Below are 11,759 nucleotides of genomic sequence, written 5' to 3' on the forward strand. Positions count from 1 at the left end.
AAAACTAACCGTTTGTTAACACATATAGCACTTTCTATAAAATTAGAATTTGTTTCACATATAATTTTGACTACTGGATTCTAGATAGTGTTGTTTAGAGAGACATAGTAACTTTATATTGGAAGAATTGTCCCTGAAATCAGAATCACTGTTTGGGAGGACTGATACTAAATTTGGGGAATGTCTGCTTCTCAGTTTCCTCAAATATTAAACAAGAGCATTATCTATCTTATGAAATTTTTGTAAGAATTTAGAAAGGTAATATTGTTGGGTACTGGGAACTATCACACATGGCAAGCACTACGTAAATATTAGCAATACTGCTCTCTACTTACCATGAAAATCTCTAGCTTCAGCCTCTTATAATAGTTTTTCTTATAGGGAGGAACAAAATGATACCTGGGTTTACAAACAAACGAGAGACCTTAATTTTGAGTGTATTTTTCTTAGCAGCTTGCAGCTAGCAATAGCTGTTAAAGATCTTACTCAAGATCTGTGCTTATTTCAAAGAAAACTGGCAATGTGTTGGGAGCTTGACAGACGACTCAGTTCTGACTCCTTTTATGTCCACTTATTTTTCTTCTAAAATACACAAGCAGCACAGCATCAATTTCTCTCCTTTTCTCACTCCCTCAACCATCCTGCACGCACACACACGCATCCAAACGTGCACACACACTCCCCTTCAACATGCACACAAGCGTACACACTTGTTTCATTTTATTTATTTGTTAATCCCTAAAGGATTCACGGAGCAGGCTGTGTGCAGCTGCTGTGTTTTCCACTGGCTAAATTGGCAGCTACCTACTGTGTAAGTTGCTAGGAGAAGGTGAATAAGCATGATTACAGCATCCTTGATGTACATATTCTTTCAATAACAACCTGTGGAGCTACGTGGTCTGTCTTCTGTATGGCTCCGTGTGCTATTTTCTCCTTGTTGTCATTAACATTTGTTGCATTTATTGTTAAAGTGTGATATATTTTTAAGCGTTAGTTTCAGATCAATTAAGATACAAAAACCCTGGCATTTAAAACAGGCATCTTTTTTTTTTTTTTTTTTTCTCAGGGTGGTGCTGCTGCTGATACTGGTTCCTACCATCTGTTTTCTTATTACATCCTGCCTTCCTTCCGTTGGTGGAGAGGAATTCAGTTTCTTCTGGTGCGCTAAAGTCATTCACATTTCTCTTGTGCATAATAGATCTCATAAACTGTAGGAATTCTGATGTGCTTCAGTGCATGAAAGAGTAACAAATGAGCTGCTTCTGGGGAGAGCTGGAGCGCTCAGTCGGTCAGTAGTACAGTAGCGGGCACACATGTGTGGATTGTTCCCGTGAGGTCAGAGATCTGTTTATACTGATGTCTGCTTGAGGGGGTGATGTGGTGAGCAGTGGATATGCCTGTCAAAGTCAGTAGCAATTTTGGTAGAGGCTGCCCTCAGCTTTGCAAATCTGCAATGTTTCGTAGAGAAAAGATGCAACTGTAAACTGAGCTTTAGAGTAGACTGAGGAATGCTTGTTCTAGCTTCTGAAACTGACTGTAACTGTGTTGTCCTAGGAGTATCATCATGGGGTCTACTGCTACAGAAATCGAAGAACTGGAAACCACCACTTTTAAGTATCTCATAGGAGAACAGACTGAAAAAATGTGGCAACGCCTGAAAGGAATGTAAGTAAGCTTTTTGCTTGGTTTTATGCTTTTTTTCTCCCTCCCCCAAATTTGATTATTTTATTACTAATTTTTGGCACTGTCTGACTTTCTGGACTAACGTTTAAAAGGATTTGCTTTTTAAAAATAAAACATTTCAGTTTCAGCTAACAATTTGCATAATGAACAGATAGTTGTTTTTGCACCTGTATATTTTATGTAAATTAACTCTTCAAGTATTCACTGCTATATTACATGGCTTCTTTTATACATTCTTTATATGTTGCTTTGGATAACCAGAGAAGTAATTAGGAAAACTGCTTGTCAGGATACTTGCAGAAATAAAATTTCCCTTGGGTAAATAGAGAGATTACTACTGGGAATTATTTATCTGTGATTAGATTAAAAAACAAGGACAGGGGTAGCATGGTAATAAATAATTATATTACGTTGTGCTTACTCTTATGCCTGAATTAATATTTCTTTAAGAATAAATACTTATGTGGTAAAAATACTAGCCACATAACAAACATTGCAGAGTTTTAGCTTTAAATTAAACATTTCACTTCTGAGAGTACAGAATAACTCACTTTATAAATAGACTGTTAGTAAGATGGTTTGAGAGATGTGCTTATATCAAGCCTGAAATGTTAAGCACCTGAGTTGAACTTTAATTGTAGTGCTATTCACTTTACTATTTAAACATTTAAGCTTTTTTCTATGTATGCTACTAATTCCTACTTAGTGCCCTAGCACATTATATTTATGTGCTTCATTTTAATTGTCACAATTTAAATATCAGATTTAACATTTGGTGCGAAATATGAATATTTACAGGTTCTTGCAGTTGCTTAGCATATTTGCAGAACTCAAATGCAATATAGTTCTTTTCTATGATAATGGCTGAAGGAATTCTATGCCATGTGAAATACAGGTTTTCTAGGATTCATATTTCTAATGCTGTTTACACACTTTTATAAAATGTAACTTCTGAGTAAATTCAGTGTTGCTGTCAGCTAGTATTTTTTAAAAGAAAAACGATCAAACTTTGTTTAGAGGGAAAATTCCATTTGAACATAATTAATGTCAATATATTTAGTGTTCTCTATTTTTTTACACGTGAAGTACTATATGGCATTAAGTATAATATCACTTTAATAACTAAAGAATATTTAACTGAATAACTTAAGAAATAAAGTTATCTTCACATTATTTGAATGAATTAGCAAAATGTATTTCTAAGATCCACCCAGGGTTTGGACATTTTATGTTTTTTGGTGATGTAGTTCTTAGAGAAACAAATAAGTATGTGAAGCAAGTAGCAGCTTATGAAATTAATTTGCATAGATAAAATTTAAACATTGGCAGTCATTGGGTGATTTGTGTCTTAATCTAAAGAGTGGATGAACATCTGTACAGGAAAAATTGTATCTAAAATTACAACCTATTTTAGACTTTCTTCCCTGGAGCAGGGCAAGATGTTTTTGTTTTGTTTGTAATTATTCTGTTTTCTGTAGTTTCTGGAATGCATGAGGTTGTGATGGATTATGCATATACTATTAAGAAATTTGGAAAGTGTGTTTACCTAACATTTTGGCAAATTTATCTGATTTTCACTTCATCAGTTGATCTCAAAGATCAGTCTGTCATTTATTTCAAGATAGGGTGATGGATTCATTCAATAGTCAAATGTCATGACTTGGTATTCAACATTGATGTAAGAAATAATAGCATTTAGATATATTGAGTAAATTTTGAGTTGTATCTAATACATGATGGAATAATCACTTAGGGAAAAGTTACCGACAGTTAGGTTTTATTTATTTATTTTTTTTAAGTCATTATGAGTAAACTGAAATGACTACTTTTGCCTTAAAGACAGAAGAAATTTGCATTTTGATGTTATTACTTTAACTTATACTTTTACTTAAGACTTTTCCAGTATTCTATGTTTAGCATAGTCAAAATAAGAAGCTTTAAATTTCAAATCTGCATGACTAATGACAACCAAATTGTTTAATTATGGTCTTTTGTGTAGTCTGCTTTCAAAGCAGTGATATGAGAGACTCTATTCCACTGCTGAAGTTGTCTTGCCTATTTAAACTGTAATATTGACTCAACAGAATTTAAGCTTATCAGAATTACTAATATTAGATTTCCACCTTTAAGTATTGACAGAGTCATGCTTCTCATGAAGGCTATCAAGTAATTTTGCAGTAATTTTCTTAGTTTGGTGAAATAGATTTAATGCACAGAAAGTGATTTTTTTTGATCTTTTACTGTATGTAGCTTTACAAATAAATTGATTTATTTCAACAGAATAGTCTGTTTTTAAGAGAGCTTACAATATGAGGTTAATTTACAACTGGGACAAAAATTAACAGTAAAATGAGGTTTATTAAAAATATACCTGAAATATAGTGAACATGACATACTAGAGGCAGATATGTACAGAAAATATTTTGTGGACATTATCATATTACATTTTATAATGCATTTTTTGCATCTGTAGAAATAATTAAAAATTTTACAACAGGCAAAAATATTGGTAAGCTAAATTAAAATATCAATTCTTCTCTACTATGTAATTGATTTCCTTTTAAATCTTTTTCATAAAATGTTAAATTGAGACACAAGTAATGTTATGTGTCAAGAATCTTATTCCTTTATGGGAAAAAATTGGAATCTCTTCCATTTTCTGAGGTATTCTTAGTTTATTCTACTGTTTCATTTATAGTTATTACTTTCTTCAATCTATTGTCTACCATTAATTTGATAGTCAATATGACAATTTAAATTCTACACTATGACTCATCATCTGTGATAGTAGAAATATTAACAAATGACTATGACATCAGGTCCTTCATAAGCTATGTTTAAGAAGAATCATATTGTTGCCATAGTTATCAACTATTTGGCATAAACTTCCTATTTCTTTTACCACTCAACACCTGATGAAATTTCTGGCTCAGAAATTTCCTATGCCTTTGGGACCTATATTACTTTCTACTCACAGAGAAACATTTTGTAGGTCTTTACAGATTGTTAAATTTATTGATTCCCATGAGGTAAGTTGAGTTGAAACTTTTATATTTATTTTCATTTATGCATAGATTTTTTTTTTAAATTTTAGAAATAGTCTCTATTTGTGTCGTGGTTCTGTTCTTTTTTTCTTTAAATGTAAAAAAGAGCTCCATTATTGTCAATTTGAAAACAATCCAAAATATTTTAAAATGTGATGCTGCTCTTTCCAATCAGTGCCACTGTTCTGAGAAATCCATCTAAAGGGGAACAGTATTTCCAGAAAACTGTGATAAAGTAGAAATTCTAGTGAATATCACATGGCACTATAGCAAAAAACTAAATCAGGTGTCCTCTTACATACTTGTTCAGCAAATGAGAGGAAAGTATGAAACCATAAACTTTTGACAAAAATGAGACTCACCACTCCATAGTACTTACTTCCAATTCCTTTAGTTTTTATAAATGTAGAATTATTATCTTGAGAATTTCACAATTACAACCTAATCTTACTGTATAGACATATATCTTCTTAGCTGTTTTAATCCAGGCAAATGTGCAGCTATTAAGACCTGGAATTATGAAAATAGCAGTAGAAAGACTTTGCTTCTTTTTTCCCCCTCTTTGATTTATAGTAAATATGAGCATCAGTAGTGGAAGAATGAAACATATAGAAACAAAGTGAAGGACACAGGAGATCAGTATATTAGGTCTACAACTTCAGTTGGCTGATATTGAAAAGTGTGTTGTACAGTTCTCAGATGAAGTAGTCCCAGCCCTTATCACCAAGATTCAATAAAAATACATATTAGGAAAAAATCTGTCAAAAAAGGATAAATGACAGGAGTTACTAGCACTCTGTTCTAAACTGGAACCCACTTTAGGATGAAGCAACATTATTGGTTAGCAAATCTGATCATTTTACTTTCCTTCTTTAAGTCGTTTAAAGTCTTCTGGGGTCTTCCTTTCCAAGTTCAGCATCTTTCATGGTGTCTCCCCACATCTCCTTGACTTTTGGTGCCTCCACTTGGCCTCTTTTTCTGTGGCCCTCAGGGTTACTCCAAAGAAATTCTGCTTATCATACATCTGTTTTTGCTTATTTTGCACTCTTTTCATGAGGAGACCACTTGTCTTTCTCCTTTTGGTCAGGGTTACTCTTGCTTCCTATGGGGCTTTTAGAGCTCTATAGGGATGTTTCTGATGAGTCTGATGATTCTGGTTCAGTGCTTGAAGCTATCTCTGTATTCAGTGGGCAACAGGATTCAAGCATAATAAATGTTTTCTAGCACTGGGGACATAGCCTCATCAGGAAGAAGTGTCCTAGTCAAAATTCTAGTAGAGACCCTGTTAAGATAGAGTCATAATGTCCATATTCCAATCTCTGTAACCTGTGAAGATGTTACCTTACTTGTCAAAGGGAAATTTAGGTAGCAGATGGAGTTAAGGTTGCAATTCAGATGATCTTAAATATGAAGATTAGCCTGGAATTAGAGAGGTGAGGTCAATATAATCACAAGCTTCTTGAAAGTTGAAGAAGGGAGGCAAAAGAAGAGGTCAGAGTGCAGTGAGATAAGAACTTACTTTGCCTTTGTCAGTGTTAAAGGTAGAGGAAACAGGCTATGAGTCAAGGAATTTGGGCAACTTCTAGAAACATAAGAAGAAAACAGAACCTTTAAAAAGAATGCAGTTTTACCAACTCTTGATTTTAGCTCTGTGAATTTTGCATCAATATTTTGACCAATGTAACTTCAAACTACAAAGTTTGTTGTGAATCTGTTATAGCAGCAATAAGAAACCTAATTCCTAAACCAGTAACAGAACAATCAATGCGACTATTTCTACTGTCTCTCAACACACACTCACATTCACATAAGCATAGACATGATACCTCACTGTGGGACTGCATTACTCTCTGGCACATTGGAATCAGATACTCATTATTATTATTTTTTTTAAAGATTTATTTATTTATTCATACAGAACTGGGGTACAGGCCAGAGATGCGGAGGGTGAGAGGCTTCACCAGAGACAGGGGGGAGCAGAACAGGCGGATCGACGAAGTACACTGCTGAGGGGAGCAGCGGGCGGGGTCAGGAGAGGTCTGCCATGCCATGTGGTCACCTCCGGGGCAGGCGGGAATCGAACTCATGCGGAAGTGGCTTTAGCTTCTCAGTGCTGCGCTTTAACCTGCTGCGCCACCAGGGAGGGCCCAGATACTCATTATTTTTAGCCATTAAATTAATGTACCGCCTTCCATCTAACCCTGGTTGACATGCCCAGACCACCAGTTTTCTCACCAAACTCTGATATTGAGAGTACAAGAGTAGATTCATTTCAAACATCAAGGAAGAATGCATATGCTATCTCTCTTGATGATGAACCTTATTGTTAGTTTTCACATTAATGAGTATGTGATTTTTTTATGGATTAATAGGGATATCATTTAAAAATCTGTTTTTAAGTCATAAAACTCATTTGAAGAAAACTACTTTAGAAAACTTATTTTAGTTTACATAATTTTTAAAAAAGATTTATTTGTTTATGCATTTAGAACTAGGATACAGGCCAGAGGTGCAGTGGTAGTGAGAAGATTCACCAGAGACAGAGTGGGGAGCAAAACAGGCAGATCCACGAAGTACACTGGTGAGGGGAGCAGTGGGCGGGTCAGGAGAGGGCTGCCTCTCCCTGTGGGTCACCTCTGGGGCGGGGATCGAACTCTTCTTAAGTGGCTTTAGCTTCTTAGTGCTGTGGCACCTGCTGTGCCACCAGGGAGGGCCTAGTTTATATAATTTTAAGGTAAGTCTCAGTCCTTATATAAATTATATTATGGCTTAAAAAATAGGATAGTGGAGGAAAAATACCTTAGGGATTAGAGCATAAAACTCTGTAATCAGCCAGATTTTTTTAAATACCAGATTGTTTTAAACACTAGCTGTCCATTAGTTGAGGGACTATGAAAAGTTACCTTTTCTGAACTTTACTCTCATTATTTGTAAAATCCAATTATTTTAAATCATCATTCATTCACTCATTTAGTACATAGCACTAATTGTGTAATATGCCAAGTATTATTTTAGGCTCTAGTAGAGAAAACAAACAACAAAAATGTGAGTTATATAAAGTAGGAAGCAATCTGGGGAAAAAATACAACAGGTGATATGATTAAGATTTCGGAGGAAGGTAATTCAAATAATCAAGGATGAGTTCTTTAAGGGTTTGAGTTTTCACCTGAGACACACAAAAATTGGTATCTATCTTATAACTTTGGAATGAAAGAGATTATTATGAATAACATAGCTAATCCCTACCATATTCAGCACTAAGTCAGCCCTCAAAACATCATAATTATCATTATTAATCCTCCCATAACCTTCTCTGTTTGTATTCCAACTTTACTGTAAAATGCTATTCTATCTCCAGGTTGATTGATTTTTTTTTTATGTCATAGTTTTTTTTTTTTAATCTGTAAAATGGAAAGAATGCAATTTCTATCTAATTTCTATTAAGAAGATTAAAAGAATTAATAATTGCAAACTGTTTAGAACACTGTCCAGAATTCAAGGAATCTTATTATCACATAATTACTGATATTATAGGCAGAAATAGAATTTTATTTTTTTGCAGGTAACTTTCTTACCAGAATCAGTGGGCAGAGAATTGTTATAAAGATGAGAAAATAAGGCTGTTTCTTTGCTCAGTGGAATTGGTGTCACCAGCATCCTCATTTTTCTTTTTACCAGAACATTTATACTCAAGATTTTACATTTCTCTGGGAGGAGGAAAATGTATATAGGGAGAGAACACCGAGGGAAAGAAATAGACTGACCTTGAGAGTTTCATGGATAGAAAAAATTGCCTTGATGGTTTCAACATCTTTAGTTAAGCATCGTGCAGTGGCCTTAGAATAGAATTTAGTTCTCTGTAATCATGCATGACATAGGGCTAGTTGATTTCTGAGTCATTCAAGTTTGAAATCTTTCCTTAGGCCTTTCCTTATCCCAGTGAAGATCTGATTCACAGTGGAATTGAAATCTAAGTAATTATTGCCATGTCCCATTGTCCTTTGTTTCCTCTATTTGTTTTAGAAAATGCCAAATTACCATTATTAGATCTTAGTTTGTATTCTAGCATATTTCAATGAGATAATCAAATGCAAATATTTGAGGAAATCTGATTCTCATCCAAAAGGACTGTGCTGTAAACCTTTTGATATGAAAAGAATTGCTCATTAACATCATTAAATAGGTGATAGTTTTAAAGACTCATGAGATCATAGAATTTTGCTGCCTGGGCTGAGCCAAGTATTAGACATAAATGCATATTGTTAAAGGATATACACATGACAATAGATTACTAAAGTGTCTATGAAACATTCTGAGACTTTAGTTTGTCTTGTAAGCTACAGTTTCTTGAAATTGTTTAAAGGGATTATGTTGGCATGCTACTAAGGGGTCCTCCAGAATTGCCAACGTTGCATGCTTTTAAGGGGGCTAGCCATCCATATACAGCACGTCAAAGCATACCAAAATGTGAGAGAACTTTAGCAGGATTAGTGTGCGTATAGAGAGAAGAAAGAAAGAATACTCAGAATAAAACACCCAGTGTTAGCCATCTCCTCATCAGTAAAGATCCAACCAGATTTGGCCCAAAGTCTGGTACTGAGGACCAAAACTTCCCACAAGTCTAAGGCACCTTCTTGCAGAGAACAATAGAAAAGGAGTAAAACCAGCCAGAGATGAAAGGAGCAAGATCAAATTACAAATTAAGACAAAATATGCCATTGTCAGCCTTCCCAAGTGTCACTCACCCATGTATCTCTTCCAAGTGTCCCTACATGTCTCTCTCCCACTTGTCTATGATGTAAGTGTAAAGCCAAGAAGCAAGTGCCTTCTCTCTGTCTCTCTACCTGTTCCACATGTCTCCCCCTGAGCTCAGCTGCCTACTGTGAAATATACCTCAACTTGGCTGCTTGGTTCTGCCTCTTGTTCCCAGTAAGTAATCCACAGCAACTGTATACTAATGGAGGTGGGGAACATGACACCTCCTTCTTTTATGATGATGCCTCTAGTTACAATCATATATAATTAAAATAGTTAAAACCACAAATTTTTACTAAGTTCAGAAAGTGTTCAATTCAGATCATTTTGGTAGGAATTTTTTGATATTTATAGTTAGTCAAATAAGTTTACAATGAGTCATTAAAAAGAAGTAAAACCTCTAAGAACCAGTGTCAGAAGGACAAGAAACAGGTCGGCTTTAAGTACAAACATGGATGATCAAAAGATTCTTGGGTTCTTGTACATGTTCATAAATCAGGCCTCTAAAAACTTAGAAAAAGAATGGAAACAGATTTCTTACTGGAAAAGCAATGGTATGCTGACTCTGGTTCACTTAAAACTGGACTTTCTATAACTGTTCAGCATAAACTGCCTTTGGAGCAAGTTAAGAACCTGCCTCAATCACATTTTTAACTAGTTTACTATTTAAAATCACTTCATAAATGAATCAGTAGCAATCATAATTTATAATTCTTTGCATGTTAAAATTTATATTTTTTTTAATTTTTCTTCCTCTCTAGTTGCTTTAGCACAATTATGCCTAGTTTTTCTGATGATAAAGCTGAGCCTCAAAGACATTACATGACTTCATTGTTTCTTTCCAGTCAGTAAGCGGAGGGTAGGATTTCTAAGCCCATACTATATCTAAGTCAGTTTAATCCTGAATTAGGTACTTCCATTTAACACTTAAGTCTTACCATAAAACTTGACATTTCATGAGTTAAAAGATTTCCTCTTGACTTGATTTTTTCCCACAATCCTGCCATCTGTTTGCTTGTTCTGCATGCTCAAAGCTGAAAACCAAGGGGAGTTGTCATTTAGCATGGGCTTTGGATGTCAAAAATTCCTCAGTTTTATTTCTCACCTGCTTTTAGTACATGCACTACCATTAACCCTTTTCATTAATCCATTTGAACAAAGATCCTAGCTAATATTTACAAGGAAATTTGACTTTTCCTAAACTTTCTTACCTCTTCAGATCTTGGACCCTTAGATCTTTAATTATTCTGATTTATTTGCCTTTTGATATCCAGAACAACAAAGAAAGAAAACCCTGCACAGTGGAAACATAGGGTTGCATATCCCTGAAGATTTTTATTTACCAGTGAGAATAAAGCCAAGAATTCTCATGATAAAAAGCTAGGTGTTTTATTCTTGCCATGATGCCTCATCACTTGTCATAAAGGATTTTAAGCATACAATAAGCTTCTTTTATGAAATAAGGTGAACAGAAACTTTTCACCTTTTGCTTGTTTCACAAAAATCATCTAAATGGAGATTATTCCCCACAGAGAATATAAATTGCTGAATAGACACACAGTATTTTTCTCATCTTAGACTGCATTTTGGAGATGGATTAAGAAGATCCTTTATATGTTTGGAACTTAAAATCCCTAATACCTCCCACTGGTTCCAATTTATAAGTGTCTGTGTGTGTGAACCCCTGACAAAAAATTTCTGCTTTAATAATTTAAGATGTCCAAAGAACCTTCTATTTTCCAGAAATTCCTCCATGCTATTGTTTTCAGTTGTATGGCCCAGTTTCTTTATGACTTCCTACATGCATTCCCTGGCTAAATAATCCCATATGGGTTTGTACTTGGCTGTACAACTTGCTTTGACTAATAAGGATCTTAGTCAATGAGATCCAAGAAAAACTTGGAAAAGCCTATGAATTGAAATTTACCTATTTATTGCTCTTTGAAATCTTCACACCATGGGTTGAAGTCGAGTCAAGCCTAATAGAGGATAAGCAAGTGGAACAGATATAAACTCTACCAGCTAAAGCTCCTCTAGATCTGTCAGGCCATCAACCACCAGATATGTGAATGAAGGTTCAACTCATACTATCCAGTTTCCTCAAACACATGAAGAATAGGTGTTTATTGTTTTTGACTATAAGATAGGTGGTTTGTTGTATATATGTATATATATGTGTATGTGTGTATATATATATATCTGTATATATATATGTGTGTGTGTGTGTATACAAAAAAAACCACCAGTTGCTTCAAATAAGCATTCATTCCCTTTTAA

The 11,759-nt window shown here is 34.6% G+C and overlaps 1 protein-coding gene across 2 annotated transcripts in view; it reads left to right on the plus strand.

Moving 5' to 3' along the window:
* Window positions 1–1,115: 1,115 nt before the first annotated feature.
* The window catches only part of PDE1A (phosphodiesterase 1A, calmodulin-dependent), a 244,068-nt gene continuing 233,424 nt past the window's right edge, over window positions 1,116–11,759 (plus strand). Inside the window, exons 1-2 of one of the 2 annotated variants that reach the window (XM_012728738.1) lie at window positions 1,116–1,159; window positions 1,555–1,665. In XM_012728738.1, the coding sequence (XP_012584192.1) occupies window positions 1,565–1,665 (101 nt within the window). In that variant the 5' untranslated portion in view covers window positions 1,116–1,159; window positions 1,555–1,564. Of the gene's footprint in view, window positions 1,160–1,262; window positions 1,289–1,554; window positions 1,666–11,759 lie in introns of those variants that run through there. The other variant, XM_012728746.1, reaches the window with a different exon arrangement.

Source organism: Condylura cristata, unplaced genomic scaffold, assembly GCF_000260355.1.
Source record: "Condylura cristata isolate star-nosed mole 26May11 unplaced genomic scaffold, ConCri1.0 scaffold00002, whole genome shotgun sequence".
NCBI lineage: Eukaryota > Metazoa > Chordata > Mammalia > Eulipotyphla > Talpidae > Condylura > Condylura cristata.